The sequence below is a fragment of the Cygnus atratus genome, chromosome 22 (genome assembly GCF_013377495.2).
Source record: "Cygnus atratus isolate AKBS03 ecotype Queensland, Australia chromosome 22, CAtr_DNAZoo_HiC_assembly, whole genome shotgun sequence".
NCBI lineage: Eukaryota > Metazoa > Chordata > Aves > Anseriformes > Anatidae > Cygnus > Cygnus atratus.
This window is the reverse complement of record NC_066383.1, coordinates 1,889,040-1,906,052: the sequence shown is the minus strand read 5'-3', so window position 1 is coordinate 1,906,052 and position 17,013 is coordinate 1,889,040. Positions and strand designations below refer to the sequence as shown.

Below are 17,013 nucleotides of genomic sequence, written 5' to 3'. Positions count from 1 at the left end.
ATGTAGAATCATAGTTTTAGGTTGGAAAAGACTTCAAGATCAAGTCTAACCATCAGTCTGACCTACAAAGTTCCACCACTAAGCAATGTCCCTTAGTGCCCCATCCACGTCTCTGAAATACCTCCAGGGATGGGGATTCCACCACTTTGCTGGGCAGCCTGTTGCAATGTTTGACCACCATATGAACAACTGATCCTACCATTCTCAGAGACTAAATAACATTCCCGTCTTCACAGGTGGACTAGAAGAGATAAAGATGACAGGAAGTCTTCAGGCCACTGTGGTAAGATATTATGATGCCAAAGGGGGAGAATTTACAAAGTATTTTCTGCAATGCAGCCTCTTTCCTCCCTTCTCCTCTTGTGTTTTGAGTTCCATGTGTCAAATCAAGTGTTTGTTACAGCTCTTTGAAAACACATTAGACTTGAGATCTGGCGCTGTGTTAGGCACGGAACCAGAGCAGTATGGAAATGGCCATCAGGAGTTACGGATTCATTGGTGTAATAAAAGGTAGACTTTTCCTCCCTTCCCTGTCAAGCCATTTTAAAGATGTCTTTGAGGAGAAACAGGCTCATTGTCTACCACTATTTACTGTATCACATCCTTTTTCGCATATTCCTCTGCTAGTTTTCCTCATGCCTGCAATTACTCTTATTTTTTAAGGTACAACTGTTTGCAATGTATCTGTTCTTATTTATTCTTCATCCTTTCGTTCTTCTAAACTCCACTGTATTTCTGTCTAAATCAACTATTTTAAACTCCTATCTGTTTCACCTTATCTTTCAAGGCCTAGAAGGTCTCTGTCTTTTTTTTTTTTTTATCTCCTTTCTAGGGAATATCTTCATCCTCTGTGTGTACCTTATACTTTAACTCCATTCTTTTTCAGTGAACTTTCCTTCTTTGCACTGCTGCTGGACTTTCTGTGCCTTGTTTGCCACATGTTGTCTTTCTCAGTTACAGATGGAAGTCTGAGTTGCAAAACAAAACTGCAGGAACCCTAGATTTCCACAAAGAAATTTTGCAGCCATATATAGATGTCCAATACCAAAGTAGGTTGGCAACTTTCTGATATTATTTACAGGTTTTGGAGAAGTGTTATTTCCCCAAGGCACTTACATAGCTGGATGTTGGATTGAGTTTTAGTTTACTAATAAAAGTTTTGTATTGCCTTACGGTTCTCAAACAGCCTTGTTCACCAATAGAGGACTTGTCCTGAGCACAGTATGGCTGATGATGAGTTGTGGCAGTTAACTGTATATCATCCATGCAGGTTGGTTAATATATTTTTTTCCTTCAAGCACTCTTTATATTTCTTATTGCTGAATTGTAACTGAATTAGGAGTTCTTTCCACTGAAGCACACCATATGTTGTGGTTATTTTCTAAACTGAGTTTGCATTTTACCTCCTAAAACCAAGGCTGGCTCAGCTCTACCTTCGCAACCTCTAACTTGCACATATCTGTCATGTAGAGCTAGTATGAGTGTTATGATCTGCCATTTAAATCTTCAATCAAGTTTTTTAATTAAGAGCTGGATAACATTACTGTTCACAGGCTAGATCAACTTTATGCTTTAATTTGTGGAGTCTAAGAGACTGGTTAGAATATTCAAAGGCTTTCTCACTTTTGTGAACTCATTCTCCAGTGCTGGCGTGATCTCAGCACATCTGTTTGCTGAAGCTGCTGCTCCCAGTGACTCTACTGGTATCAGACACATTCCTCACTGACTTCTCTTCACCCTTTTTAACAAGAGTTTAACATTGCCCTTTTAGGGCACGGTTTTGTGATCATAAATATGCTCGTTCCATTTACACAGTTGTGGTCTTGCCAGTAATAATGGAGAGGTGCTCGCTTGAAACATTGCTTACAGAATAAGCAGTACTGGAGGATTTTTCTCTCTAAGCCAGCCAAGGCTGAGCACAGGATTCTCTGCTTCTTTTCTATAGGTATGCTGGGAAAAGGATGCTAAAAGCCCCGGAACCAAGCATATAAAATAGGGTTCTTGGAAGGAAATGAATGCTGCTACCTACCTAACAGGGTTAGCAATCGAAAAGGCATCCTAGGGAATGCTGCTGCCTTGCAGCAGTTCAGTGGTACTGTTGTCAGAGGCAACAACCGATAACTACCAGTTCTAATCTGGAATATATCTACACAGAAAACGTCGACACGCAGTGGTCATGGCTTCATGCTTCGTAGCATAACCTGCTGTTATGATGTTGACTAGTACTTACTTGAAAGCAACCACCACCAAAAGCTTTCATGATCCCTGCCGAAAGTGCTTTTATTTTATTTTTTAACTGCTGGAATTGCATTTGCATTTTGCTGTGTAAACATGCTGTTAGGCAGCTCTGGACAACCATCTGCATGATGAGGGAGATCGCTCCGATCCCAGAACAGCCATCTCACAGCAGAGCCAAATGATACTCTATGAGGCCACTGGCTGTGAAGTCAGTGCTATGCATTTTTGCTACACAGTACAGAAACTCATCCACGATGTATGGAAAGCTCCAGAAGTTATAACTACTGTGTTAAAAAGGATTAAGAGGCTCTAGACAAAAAGTGTGTGAGTTACTTGCACTTCCATAGAACCTTTCACCTGAGGATCTTAAAGGGTTTTACTGACATTAACGAAACCTTTCTGTGGCTCACTGCGTATATATTAAACACCATCTCTACATTAATGCCAAGAAAAATGGGGTAGCCCTAGAATGACTTTTCCAGGGTTGCACAGCTTGGTGCAAGTGATTCTACGAGGTGTGACAGATCATTGGTGGGCTTTGGAAGGTAATTTTCAGCCATTACTGCAGCCTGACACTCCACCACCTTGCACTTCTACTCCATGAAGGCTGCATAATAGCTGATGGATCATGGCAATGGTAAATCCACTCACCCTCTGTTTGCTTCTTTCACTGTTATGTGCCCTATGGCTCTAGTGACAGATCTATGCTCTGTCTCAATCTCCTTTTCTCCTCGCCCTCCTGCAATCATGTAAATTCAGTTGTATTCAGAGCTCCTGATGACCACGAAGGAAAGAACAAGATCTCCTGTTTTTTTTTTTCTGTGGAGGATTGATTTCCATGTGAAGGGGAATCAATTAGTCTTAATGAATTCAAATTTAATTTGTTGCGTGTTTTTTAGGTAGTACACTGAGCACTGATGGTCTTGCTTTTGGACCAGAATATGCTGTTTTCCAGCCCTGTGATAGGACTTCAGCTCTTACGTTGGTGTGTCTGCAGTGTAGTACTAGGAGAAAGATTTGTTACTGAAGGTGAGAAGTTAAGCTGAGTTCATAGCTCGTGCTTATCTGTGAGACTTCCATAAAAGTCAGCAGATTGCAATGGCTTGTCAGGGAAAAATGAGGATAATGCTGTTCTAATCAAGATAGTCTCAGTAAAAAATAAATAAAAAATACTCCAAAGTGGATCAAGTATTTGGTATGTCTGTGTATGTGGATGCTGCTTTTTGGGTGTGTGTGTTAACAGCCATTGTACATTAGTTTTATAGGTGACCGAATAGCTTGAGACAAAAGACTTAAGTATATTCTAGTTGGACCATTGTTCAGATTTCTCACACGGGTAACAAATGGCAATTGAAATTCAGTCTCGTGAGGACCCTCATACTTTGTATGCCTCTGAACTTAGACATTTGTGACTTATTTCTAGAAGTATTCAGTAACCTGCAGCCAATTACTTCAGTTTCTGCTTTACTCCAAGAATTACACCATTACATACTCTAACAATTAACAAGCCCTATTTTTTTTGCAGCCTTTCTGACATCTGCAAAATACGCTAGCTCACAGAGGTGTTGTGAGCATTAATATTCACCAAGCGCTATGTAAATACTAAGTATTAAAAGTGTATTAATTTATATAGCACTTTAAGTGCTGTGTAAATTAAACCACGAATGAAAGCCTCTATCCAAAGATTTATAACTAGCTTGTACTTTGTGGCCTGGGGAGAAAGAAAAGTACCACCTTTTACTTTTTTTTTTAAAAAAGCTTAACTCTCAATATTCTCAGTTATTTACTGGTGTATTTATATTGCACAATAAAATTAAAATGTATCAATTTTCAAAAAACTAACTCCATTTTCCAACTGAATTTGGCCATGTTGAAAAGAAAATTATATACGCCAAAGGACTGCAGTAAAAGAGATTTAAAGGCTTTCAAATACTATAAAAAAGAGACTATAATAAGTGACTAGTGGACCAGTCAGCTGTTTTAATTAAAACTGGGCCATGTATTGATCTATCGTCCAGATTTACCCCCATCTGCAACGTTTCAGCAATATTCCCTTCAACCATTTCAGAAAATAGCACTTGTAAGAGACACTAAAGAATACGGAAGTTGAGAATGTAAATGTTTTATAACTATACGACATTTTGTACAGAGATCTTTCTTCCACACCATGGAAGTGGCATATATATTTTCATACAAAGAGTGAATCTACAGATTCTATAGAATATTCCTTTCCAGACATAATTATAATTGATTTCGTGATTGTTACTGCTTAAAGAATGACAAGAATGACAAGTCTAAAATGTACTGGGCTAAATAAATTTTTTAAAGGTGTCATATTACCTAAACGCTGCTCTTGCCTTTGAAACCAGTAGGAGCTTTAGTAGTTACGTGTTGAAGGTGGGCATTTGTCCTCCCTGAGTTGAGGTATGTTCTTGTTGTAGAAGCCAAAGAGCTACTAAAAAGGGACTAATAAATGCTTTGCACTGGAATGTAAAGGCTTCTGTATCAGCAGCTGTGCTTGGTATCTGTGCTTTGTTCCTGAAGGGCTTGCTTCATTTTGCTTAAATTTCTTTTTATAAGTAACGTGGTGAAATTGAAGCAGGCGATGCAAATGTGGTACGATTGGTTTTAAAGGCAGAAACATGTCCTTAAATTGTGGCACCAGCTGTGGCAGAACATCTGCACTGAAAGCCACCGCTCACATGCTCGTTGTTCAAAAGAAACAGGAGGCGAAGCCGCTTTACACCAAGCGGCGCACGAGCAGAAGGTGATGTATCGCTGGGATAAGTACCTGTTATTATTAAAGTTTACTGAGAGCTTTGCTATGTTTACAGAAGCAGGCAGCAGCGCGTGCGGTGGTAATCTCGTCAGGTAGCGCCATCCTCTCTGGGTGCGGGCACGCGAACGCCAGCTCCTGTTGGGGTGGCTGCTGGAATGGAGCCACCTAACAGTGCTGTCTTAGCTGTATTTTATTGAAGAGTGGAAAAAAGGGAAAAAAGAGCTGAAGTGTCTTTTTATTATGATGAAGAATGAAGGTGCCCAGCGTACCAATAGGTTGAGTGTTTGTGAGAGGACGCAGACGTAGAGTTGGCTTTCTGTTAGCCCAGGATCCCTGCTTTTTATTATTTTTAAACGAGGAAACCTCCCCATTTCCCTTGTGGGCCAGGCGGCCTGCCCCTCGCTGTGGCGGTGGGCAGGGCACCAGGAGGCCCGAGGCCTTCTGGCGCCGCCCCGACGGCCTCACAGGGCGTCGCGCCCGCAAAGCCGCCTCAGGGCTTTCCGGCCGCCATTTTCCCCCCGGGCCCCACAGCTGCGTTCTCCCCGTGGGCGAAGCCTCCACCCCGGCGCCTCCCCCTCCTATTGGCTGAGCCCAGCGCGGCTCCACCCCCTCCTCCCCCGAGCGTACCGCCCCGCCTCCGCCCCGCGTCCATTGGCCGCCGCTTCGGCGCCTCTCCCTGCGATAGGCCGGGCGGCGCGGCGGGGGCGGGGCCCAGCTTCGCGGGGCGGGGCCTGGCGAGGCGGGTCCCGCGGGGGGGGCGCGGCGGCCGCAGTAGCGCCGGGGCGGCGGTGGCGGGCGGCGGCTGGCGGCGGCGATGGGCTCGGCGCGGCGCTTCCCCCTCCTGCTCCTGCTGGGGCTCGCCGGCCCCGCCGCCGCGCTGGCCGGCTACATCGAGGTGGGTGCGGGGTGCCGCGGGGGGAACCCCCGGGGGGGAGCGGGGCCGGGGGAGGCTGCGGGGGGCGAGCCCCCGGGGGAGGAACGGGCTGGGGGTGCTGCCTGCGTGGGGGAGCCCCGTAAATCCCCCGGTGTGCGCCGTCACCGTGGGGCTGGGAGCGATGCTTGGGCTTAAAGGGCGTGCTTTATGCGGTCCTGCTCGAGTGCTGCAGCTCCCGTTTGCAGAAATGCAACTTTACACATAGAGGTAATTCGGGGAGGGAAGCTGCCCTGAAAATAAAAACTTAATATAATCTATCTGCGCGCGGTGGGTAGGGAAAGGAATCGTGGCCATTAAAACCTGGATGCTGCGAGATCTGTCGGAGCGAACCAGCAAAACAAAGAGCAAAGTGTGCGCCCAGCTCCCAGCGCTGCGAGTAAATAGAGTTTAATAAACCACGCCTGAACGCTGGTCGGAAAGGCAGAGCCGCCACATCGTCCTGCGGGGGCTCTGCGTTGTTCAGGGACGGGTAGGGGACGGGTCGTGGCTACTGGTGGATGGCCTAAAATGTAATGGGCTTGGTTAAGCAGAACATCTGCCTCGGTGCGATGCAAAAATTGCAAGCCCCGAGCTGTTAGTTACCAACCGGCGATAAGCACGGCCCTTTAATATTTTGCGTCTTGTGTGAAATTAGCCCAGGACTTTCGCTCTGCCCTCTTATTCAGCCGTTGCCAAGGAATAGTATTCTGCCTAATTTTTACTGGTGTTTCTGTTAGATTGCTGTAAATCAGTGGAACGAGGCAATAATCCTCTTGGGAAAGAGTTGCGCTGAGGTTATCCTGCAGGGGTGATGCCGAGGCTCAGCAGGGCTGGTCCGAGGGACCCCAGCTGATGCCACGGTCAGGTTTCGTGCTCCTGCCTTGGTGGCGGGGGACTGTCCTGGGTGGTGGCCACGCTAATCTGATCTCCTGCACCTGTTGAGAAACTCCTCCAGCTGTAGGTCACTTCCTCTGGCATATCCGAGGCAAATTCAGCTCCTAGTGGCACGTCCCTTCTGGAGGCTGCACTTGCTCACGGACTTGCCTTTCAAAAAGCCGACTTCCTCCTCGGGAAACAAACCTAGCCGTAATTTTATTCTAAAGCCTTGAGTCCAGCTGAAGAAGCGGAGCCCGGGATTCAGAATGGGATTAGTGAAGGTTTTGGCACTGAGGGGAGCGCACCGGTATCACCCGCCTGGCAGCCCCGCGGTGTGGGGTGCTGAGCTGCTGGAAGAGGATGCACCCGGAATGGTTCCTGCCTCCTTTCTCAGTGGATCGCCGTGCCTGTAGTGGGGCTGGGTTCAGGGGCTGTGGATTCGCTCCCAGGCTGCGGCAGGCCGGTGCGTGCTGACACAGATCAGCACCAGGCTGGGGCCGCACTGGTGCGGCGGGCTGCCGGTGTTTGGAGGTGTGTGCGCGATCTGCTCCTGCCGCAGCATCCGCATCCTCCAAAGGCATGACAGCCTCCTTGGTCTGCTGACACAAAATGTCAGTTGTGACATTTTAATTCTTTTTTTTTTATTTATACTGCATCCTCTACCATTGTCTTGTCCGTGGGGAGCTGCAGCTCTCGAGTCTTTCTTGCTGCCAAATTTTTTTCCAGAATATTATCTTGACGCAGAGCTTAGGAAGTGAAATGGTTATTGTTCTTGTTTTCATCATCGTTACTGGAGGATACCAGGTAATGTGATGAAAAATGTATAAGTGATTGATTAAAAATCAAAAAGACATTTGAAAGTGTACTAGAGTTAAGGAAAATACATAGCGTTGTCTGTATTTATTAGTTTAGTTGAATTGGCACGGTCCCATTAGGTGGATTTTCTTTTGCTCGATTATCTTAGCTACCAGTCCCTGTCCCTGTCCCTGGAACACCCGGTAATCTTCTTATCGACTACAATTTGTTTTTCTTTCTTCCATGCATGGGGGAAGGGGAGTGGCAGATTTATTTATTTTTTAATTACTGGCGGATGAACCTTTGAATAGGGCGTTTACTGGGGCTTGTCGCTGGTGACCGTCTCCCTTTCAGATCGTGGTGCTGGCAGATAACCTCTGACAGCCTCTCTTCAAATGAATTTGAATATAAGAGCTCAGAGAAAGCACGGATACCCAGCAGAATAATGGGTTTTTCTTCCCACAGCAATGCATGTCGTAAGGATGTATTTGAATTCAGTGACTGTTGTGTTTTGCTTGTGAAATCTAGGAGAACTTCAAATAGTTCACTGATGCCGACTGAAAAAAGAAAATAAATCTATTCTAATTTGATCTGTATTCCAATGATCAACTACTTGTGCTGTGCCCTCAAGGCCTTTAAAGATGCAAAGTTTCTTTTTTATCACTTGACCTTTTTGTGTAATCGAATCTGAGCAATGCAGACTTGATACTGCCTTTTTTTTTTTAGTCTCATTTTTTTTGAGTGGTCTTTCTCCAAAGCTATCTTGAATGTTTCTGTTACCTGTCTGCCTCAAATGACCAAGATTTGGGGTGAGAAAAACAACATGCTGTCTTGCATCAGAATTGTGCAGTTCTTGTTATTTTTATATGGTGTGTTTAAATTCTCACTAACAAAAATATCAGTCGTGTGCCATTTCTGCAGACCTTAGGGACTTCTAATTGCCTGCTGCATTGAACAAAGAACTCCACCTAGGGGAAATTTCCACTTCTGTGTTGAAGTCCTGAGTAGAAACAGCTCAGTAAAATTCCAGTCTTGAACGTGGCCTTTAGTTTGCTTTCAGTTCCCACAACTTCACTTCACAGTAAGTGTTAGGAAATCTACTTTCGTATGAAAGCAATTAGATGCAGTGCCTCATTTAAGCCTAAAGCAGAGCTTCGCAGGGGCAGAGATGCGTGTAAGGAAATAAAGCGAATCAAGTGGGCAGCTGGTATTGCAGAGAGGCTCTGGAATTTCTGCTGCATTGTAGAAGGCTACGTGAAGGTAAGCCCTGCTCTTCGGAGAAGGCCTTCAGCTCTCCTTGTGCTAGATGTGCGAGGGCATCTTGTTTATGACCTCTCTTATGTGTTATTTAGGTGTTATTATCTCTCTACCTTGGATTAAGTGTTTTTGTTGTTATTAATGTCCATTGCAGCACCTGGGAGCTATTCAAAATCTGTTGTATGGGTGGTAGCTTAAGCTGCATTTGAGTTTTGTTATATATTGCACCTTCTCCAGTGCCTTATAGTGCAAGAAAGAAAGAATATAGTGCCTGTTCTGTGTATGTCATGCTCCTCTCTAGATTTTGCTTGTAAAAAAATTGCCTTTGCTTTTTTCCATTGTATGTGTCTTCTGGAGGCGTATGGACTCAATCTTGTAAACATAAGTTATTTTGACTGTAGCATCTGCTTGTACAAATGTGCTTAAACCATAAACTTGTTCTTCAGCTGAAAATACAAGGAGTATGCTATCCCCAGCTATTCCTTTCTTGGTAGAACAAGAAAGCTGCTTTCTGCACTTCAGCATCTCAGAATCTTCTTGTTGACTACTTTAGGGTGTATAAATGGACGTAATCCTTCAGCTGTTTGCTCTCATGTTGCTTACATGCAGTAAAGCTTACTGCCATTGATTTTTTTTCTTTTAAATTTAGTTCATGCAGTCAGTGCCCCGAAATCTCGTTAAATTAAGATGGTGCTGGCTCTTAATTGGAGTACTTCAGATACTTGCAATGGCCTATAAACCACTCTGGTAAGGCTCCAACTTCAGAACTGTACTCAGCTCTACAAGATTGTCCCTTTTTTCTCCAAAAGTGTTGTCTGTGCCCATAATGAGCATGCTTCGATTCCTCTGCTAGCAGTGAGTTTGTCACTGCTAATGGCAGTGCCAGGCAAATGGCACATCCTATCACTGGTTTAACCTTAAATGGAGCCTGCGAGGCACATAGGCTATTTGCATTTTGTATTGCAGTTTTGAGTTTCCATTGTCTACAGGAAGGAGTTGTGCCATTAAATCTCAGGTTTGTGAGGAGAGGACATGGATTGACAGCACTGTGTAAAGTCAGAGCAACTCCTCCAGATATACATCTTTATTTAGTGAATGGAATAAATCATCAGGCTTCTGTTTACTGTGGTTTATCCAAAATGACACATGGTGGCTTCTTATTCTGGATACTGTGGGCTAGAAGGTAACTTCATCACATTACCACCGTTATGTCAGTGGGACAAGTTATGCTTTAAGTTGGGTGCTACAAGGGGGAAAACCAAATGAACCTTCATTCTTGAGAGCCTGTGCACAAGGAAACGTGCATTTCAGGGAAAACAGATGGATTTTATTTTTTTTTAGTAATTTCTTAAGTTGGTTGCACTTTCAATTTATGAATTCTTGCAGTGGTGAACAACTAACTCCCCAGTTAGATTTTGCATATGGATAACAATTGTTTAATTTGTTCAGCTTCTTTTCAGTTAAGGAAACAGTCAGGAATATGTACTTAACTCTCCTGCCCCATATGAGAACATGAAAAATCCCCATAGAAAAGAGAAGAGAAGTTAAATTCACTTTTTCTTCATGGCTCTACAATGGTCAGTGAGTCATAATGCTTGCTCTGCAGTCTCATTGGGCTGATTTTAATATTCAAAACTTCATCTTTATCTGCATTTGTGAAACTTTAACCTCCAACTTGAGACAAATGATCAAAGTGGTAATCTTCTGCAAATGGTGTTAAACTAATCTTTCTAGCACAAAATGTAGCCGGCTCGGCTTTTTTACGTAATCAGGTGTCCACCTGATCAGAAACGCATGCAGCTAAGCTGCTTACCAGCGCTTCATCGCCAAGCATTACAGCGGTTGTTCAGTGTATAGCCAGCGGGGAAAAGAATACCTTCGTTATTTTTGAGGGATCAACCCATATATGCATTAAACCTCGTTATAATGTTTGGTTGTTGTTTTCTGTGCTGTCAGCAATGATCATGTTCTTGCAGGAATTGAGGCACTGCAGAGCCTTAGTACCTCCAGCAGCGTGCTGTCTCCTGACCAGTGCGCGGAGTCATGCGGGGCCGCTGTCTGTGGCGTCCGATGTCTGATTTCACTTTCCATTTTTCTTGGAAAATCAAATCACGTCCTCATTCTCTGTGTTTCATGGGGAGAGAACCAATGGTGAAAGCACCCTTGTGGATGAGGCATGGTCCGTGTAGTCTTTTGTTTTCTGCTGCAGGCAGTCCTGATGCCTGAACATGTATTTCTTTATCCATTTTAGAGATCAATACTTGATCTCTCCTGGCCTACTGACAGAATAGCCTGAGAATTTTTGTTGTTCAGCTCCCACAATGTTGGTGTGTTGACTGCAAGGATAATGGCTTCGCCTGAGGTGCTTTTTCCCTATTTTTTTTTCTCTACAGAACCGTGTTAGGCCTTGCAGTAATTTTTAGCAGTAATTTTGGGGAAGTCTTGGATTTCAAGCCTGCTGATCAGTGTCTGGCTATAGAGTTTAAATCAATCTCGTTTAAGGGTGCCCTTCTGGGGGTTCATCATCCGAACCTTGGAAGATTTTGGCTGCTGGGATTCCCGTGCAGCTGAGCAGCGTAGCAGGCCGCTGGGGCTGTACAGGCCCTTTAGTTTACCAAGGGGGCCTGAGGTCGCTATTCCATGCGGCACATGAGTTCAGAGAAGTTTACAGAGGAGACGAAATCAATAATTGTTTGGCTCAGATGGCTTTTCTGTGTTTTGAGACTAACTGAAAATCGTTATGAAATGATGACTTTGAGCTTTTTCAAGGCACCAAATACGCAGGGCTTAACAATTACCCACATCGTTTAGATGCAGCCTGGAAAAAATAAACAAAAAACGGAGGTGCTGGAGCTGACCTTTCTTCCCTGGCTGCCTTGGTAAAGCTTCACGTGTCCGAACTCTGCCAAGGCACAGAGTGCTCGGTAGTGATACGGCTCACCCCGCTGTCTGCGGCCTCCCTCGTACGGGTATCGCGCTGAGGTGCTGCACGGACGATAACTGTGCTTCAGCGCTGGGATCCCAGGCTTTGGCTCAGTGACAGGGATACATTTAAGTAATTTCATACAGTAAGCTTCTCTCTAACAAAATTACAGCAGTCAGAAGTATAGTCTGATTCAGGTCAAGGACATGGAGAGAGAGATGCACACAGACGGAGCGGCTGGGGCCTTGTTCCTCCTTCCTGTAACAGTAGATTGGTACTTAGTGAAGTTCCCATTTATGAGTAGCTAATTATCATCTCCTTACTGAAGACTCCTTGCTGATCACATCAGGCAGGCTGACAACCAGCCACACCAGAAGTGTTTAAATAAAAGTAGTGTTTAACCTTGGAAGCGCCCTTAGTCATTTAGGTCTGTTTTTACAACCAAACACTCACTGATTAGGTTGTATTTTTGAGATTCTGATATGTTCTGAGGTGTTGGCCAGTGATTTTTTAATTCTTGCACTAAAGAAAGATATTCTTCTGTTAACTTTTTAGTCTAACAGGCATGCATTTTCTCACATTGTTGTTGTGCTTGGGTTGTTTAATCCACCACCTCAAAGCACTGCAATAGTGCCAAGACCTCAAAAATCATCTTCTGATGATGTTCTTGCAAGGATGGACCAGAGGCTTGGTGAGCTACTTGGTATTTTCTGGGAGTTGCCCTATGTTAACTTCAATACTGAGATGCTTAAATCAAAAGCCAGACATTTGCATTTTTAATTTTTGGGTTTCTCTGTAAGGGCTTGTACGTTATTTTTAGATCCAGCTCCCTGCCAAAAGTTTTGTCCCTTTTGTTTTGGATGTTGGGCTGACGAATCCCACTAATTATGATGTCATTGCGTAGTGTGAAGTGACAGCAACAAAAAGAAAAATCTTGCCCATGCCATCTGTTACAATAAACATTATGCACTCATGCTGGATTTCAAGCGGATTTGGATTGCATATTCACAAAAGAAGCTGGTTTCTGCTTAGACGTATGGTAGCCTCCAGTATAAAGCTTTTAATCACCAAATTCTCGATATGGTTTTGGACTTGGTCTGACACATTGCTGGGTCTAAGTAGTCTGTCTTTTTGTTGGTGTTTAATCTTTTCCCATTCATATTGGGATTAATAACTTGCCAAAGGTAGTCCTAGAGCAATCTGCACGAATTATACTAATTCACTAATACCGAGCATTGGTTGCGGGCTGGCTGACTTCTTATGCTGGTCGTCTCACAATAATAGTGGCCTGAAATAGAGAGGGGCAGATTTGCTTTAATCTGCTAAGTATTTCTCTCAAAAGATTAAATGCAAAATGTTGATTCAAACCTGTGGTTTGAGTTCCCAGCGAGTATATCGGCATTTGAACGCGAATCTTTCTCTGCATAATTTATCAAAGCCCTTGCTGAAGAAATTGAATTTGATGTCTGCTTCATTTTACGCAGCAAGATCACATATGCGTTTAGAAACCCAAAAGAATGAAACAATGTCGAGATCCAAGCTAAGCACGTTAGCCTGTGCAACAGTCCTGGCCAGAAATTAACCCTCAATGTAGGGTACGTGGCAGTGCTCACGCATTTGCTAAATGTTGCTGCCTGCCAGGAGAAAGGGAGACAAATTGTTAAGGGTGCACGTTATCATGGAAACCAGTTGTTATTCTTGAATAGAGCACGATGTTCATGACTCTTGGAATAGGACTAAGAGCCTCCAGGTAGTTTGGGGTGCAGGGTTTCAGACAGATCATTAATTTCCAGAGTCCTGAAGTAGGGTTCTGTAGCATTGGCACTGGCAGTGTCGAGCAGTGGCAAAGGCTTTTCCTTGGTAGCCAGCCAGCAAATCATGATTTTGTTTTTTGAAACGTGTTGGTGTGTTGGAGATCTGCTTTGGACACGAATGTCCGTGCTGCTCTGGACTGGCGTGGGGCCAGAGCCTGTCCCCAGAGCGTCCAAGTGATTCCCCGACCAGGGGCGCAGGACGGCAGCAGCACATCCATGGTGGCTCTGCAGTGTGCACCGCAGCGGTGCAGCCCCCGTCCCCTCCACCTTCTGCCATAAGGCTCCTCGTAAATTCTGGCTTCTTCAATTGCATCAGTACTTGCTCTGCAACAAAGCTAGTCAGTATGTGGATGTTCTGTTTAGGGCAACAGACGCTTTCTCGGAAGCAATTTACCAATAACAGAGGCAGAAGATGAATGGCCTGCCAGAGTGCAGGCTCCATGCGATGTAATATTTTGTGCTGCTGTAACCCTGTGTTGTCCACGGCTGGCTGTATGGGCTAAGTCACAGCTTGTGAGGGGTTTGGATTCCCCACCTCCTGGCTGCATGCTTGTCCTTGTATCAGTCTTTTCATTGTATGCATGTTCAAAAAAAAGTGTCCGAGTTACACTAATCGCAACAGCTGACATGTATTATTTATGTCTGAATCCCTAGTACTGCTTTTATGCGTAATGTTTTGGATAAGCGAATCCTTCATTTTCAATGCTTGCATCTTGCTTCAGAACACCTTCAGTTCTCAGGGTAAGAGACAAAGAAACAAATAAACGCCCACCAGCCGATCACCTCGGAGGCCTTTTGCCATCTCTCCTTCGCTCAGCATCATGACTCCAAGGGAGACTAACGAGAAGAGCTGGATTCCTAATGCACCAGGGCTGTTAAGGCAGCAGGAAATCTTCTTTCAGATTTGCTTAAATGTAAAACCTGTGATACAGACAAAAGGCGTTTTGAAGTCCAGGCTGAAATTCCTGGATTTGGATGGATTTGTTTTCCTCGGTTACATTAAGCAAGCTTTGGACCTTGCTCCACACGGGAATTAGTGTGGTGTGAAGAACACTTTTCAAAGTATAACCACATGGGAGGTTTTCCGCAGGGCATCCGTAGCATGTTAATTCCCTTTTTCATTGCAGGGCACTGACTAGAATGGATCATTGTGGCCCTTTTGTAATAGCTGCTGATGTTTTACAAGGGTATTACAGCTCTGAAAAGGCCAGCGGCGTACTTGTTAGTTAGGTGTATGCAAACAGCTGAACTGGTTGCTCCGGAGAAGCATGCTGTGAAGATATCCACAAACTGGGCTGCAAGCTTCACGTGTACTGTGGAAGAGAAGGACTGGGAGCACTGCTTGCTAAGACTCTAAATGGCCTTTTTTTTAAGGCAAAAGAAACGATGACTTTGCTTCATTTGCCTTGTTGCCCTTGGTTTCGATTTGGGTTTTTGTATTTCCTGTCACTATCTTTAAAGATTTTTGCAAAAAGTTAAATTGTTATTCCTCACTATGTAAGTGGCTGATAGCTGTACTCAAACTGTTCTGTTATTGTATTTAATAGCCTGTGATTATTAAATCTATCTTGATGGTAAAACCGAGGGCATAACAAACATTTAGCTACTGCTGGCAGCAAAGTTGACTGTCTAGGATGTGCACAGCTGTTTGGAGCTGAACTTCCAGCAGCAATTCCCATGGTTTTGGCTTTGAGGTACGTTGCTACTACTTTAAGACAGTGCTTCTGACCTGACTGTAAGCTGCTTCTTAGGCCAGAACAGGGGGCTGGTCATTTTTGACTCTTTATAGCAGATAGCTTAAATACTCCACATCTGTAAAGCAGAGGTTTTTGTTTCATAGTATTTGCTTTGGAAGGACTTCTGGGGCATGGAATATCTCTTCAAATACCTGTCTGAGCAGCATTCACGTAACGATATGTACCTACATCCCATTTAAGATGACGTTCTTCAGTGATGAAGAGGATCAAAACAGTCATTAAGCTGCGAAATGCGTCACGTGTCATATAAAGTATGAAATAAAGATACAGACTGAACATGCCAGAGTGGTGCAATCCATCGGAATGCATCAGGATGTGAACGTCTTTAGCTGAATTTCAAATGCTCGTGTTGCTGAAGGATGAAACTGGTGCTGAGTTTGCATACAGAAACAGTCTGTTGGTGTTTGCACAGACACTTTTGCTTTTTTTCTTCTGTGTATGAACAGATAGTTGGAGCCCCTCTGAAGCACCTAGGCTCCTGAGTGAAACTTAAAATTGTGTGCTTAGCTGTAGGTTAGTTGTTAGGATAAGTCCTGGAGTGATGAGAACTAACCTTGGGAACAAAGAATGGCGTCAACAAAGAGGACTGTGCTTGGTATTCCAGCTGCTATGCTGGAATATTCCTGTCCCTTTCATTGACATGTATAACTGTCAAAACACAGATGATCTGAACTGGAGTTGTGCAGCTCTACTGTTAGGACATTCATTGCTGCTGTCCAGGCTTTAGAATTGCAATGCAGCCTCGACACAGCAGCTTTTATTTCTGCCCATTTTCCTCTACTCCAACTGGTGTGTATTTGCAGTCTGATACAAAATTTCTCAGTGCAGTATTCTCAGAATCTTCTGGCTGTCCCCAGGCTCGTGACATGAGTTCAGCCAGCACTGGGATCACTGCTGGGTAGGTTAGCTGACGGCTGCGTGGAGAGGCAGCCACGATGAGACCTAGACTGGAAGGAGCTCATTGGAGCCCACGAGGGTTTTTATTTATCCAAAATAAGGATATTAGAATGAGACATTTCTGGCTGCCTGGTGCTGTTGCATCATCAAGCTACTATTTCAACATGGCTCTTTCTCAAGGGCTGATTTCTTACGATGTGAGGCATCTGAATACATTCCATAGGGCGAATCCACCACAGTGATTTGCCTGATTGTGGTGAGGCTGCTGCTGAGACACCCGCACAGCCGTGTGTCTGAGTTATCAAAAGCCTTGTTGGGCCGTGTCTGAAGTCAACTAATGAAAAACGGAACCACCGCTCCCAGGGGTGAGAACTTTGTGCAACATTTTCAGCCTTTGACTTTGAGAAAACTCTATTGAAGCTACTCAGCCTATGGCTAGGAAAATGGTGAGTGGCCTATTGCATCAATACTCAGATCAATCTTCCCTCCAATCGCCGCCCTAGTGATGGGATTTATGTGTTAAGTCAGCATTTCTGTTGCCGTCCATATCTGCTTGTAGGGTCAAAGAAAGTAAAACTTGCTTGTGACAGCCGACCTTTTATATCTTTCTGCTGGCTCTCAGCAGAGATAAATGCACTCAAGTGTTGGACAAGAGCATCTGAGCTGGCAAAAAAGTTTCTGCAAGAAAAAGTAAACAGTCCCTTTCTGCTAATAGCCTTTTCCAAGGCTACTTGGAAACAGAGAATTGTTGGGAATCCTCGTGT

At 44.4% G+C, this 17,013-nt stretch overlaps 1 protein-coding gene and 1 long non-coding RNA gene across 9 annotated transcripts in view; both read left to right on the top strand.

Moving 5' to 3' along the window:
* Nucleotides 1–236: 236 nt before the first annotated feature.
* LOC118252527 (uncharacterized) lies at nucleotides 237–2,961 on the top strand. The gene is made up of 4 exons (XR_004780154.2): nucleotides 237–283; nucleotides 955–1,049; nucleotides 1,187–1,270; nucleotides 1,946–2,961. It is a non-coding gene; the product is annotated as an uncharacterized LOC118252527 (long non-coding RNA).
* A 2,811-nt stretch (nucleotides 2,962–5,772) lies between these two features.
* The window catches only part of APLP2 (amyloid beta precursor like protein 2), a 48,015-nt gene continuing 36,774 nt past the window's right edge, over nucleotides 5,773–17,013 (top strand). For all 8 annotated transcript variants that reach the window (XM_035555906.2, XM_035555905.2, XM_035555902.2 and 5 more), the window contains exon 1: nucleotides 5,773–5,912. In XM_035555906.2, the coding sequence (XP_035411799.1) occupies nucleotides 5,832–5,912 (81 nt within the window). In that variant the 5' untranslated portion in view covers nucleotides 5,773–5,831. The remainder of the gene's footprint in view (nucleotides 5,913–17,013) is intronic.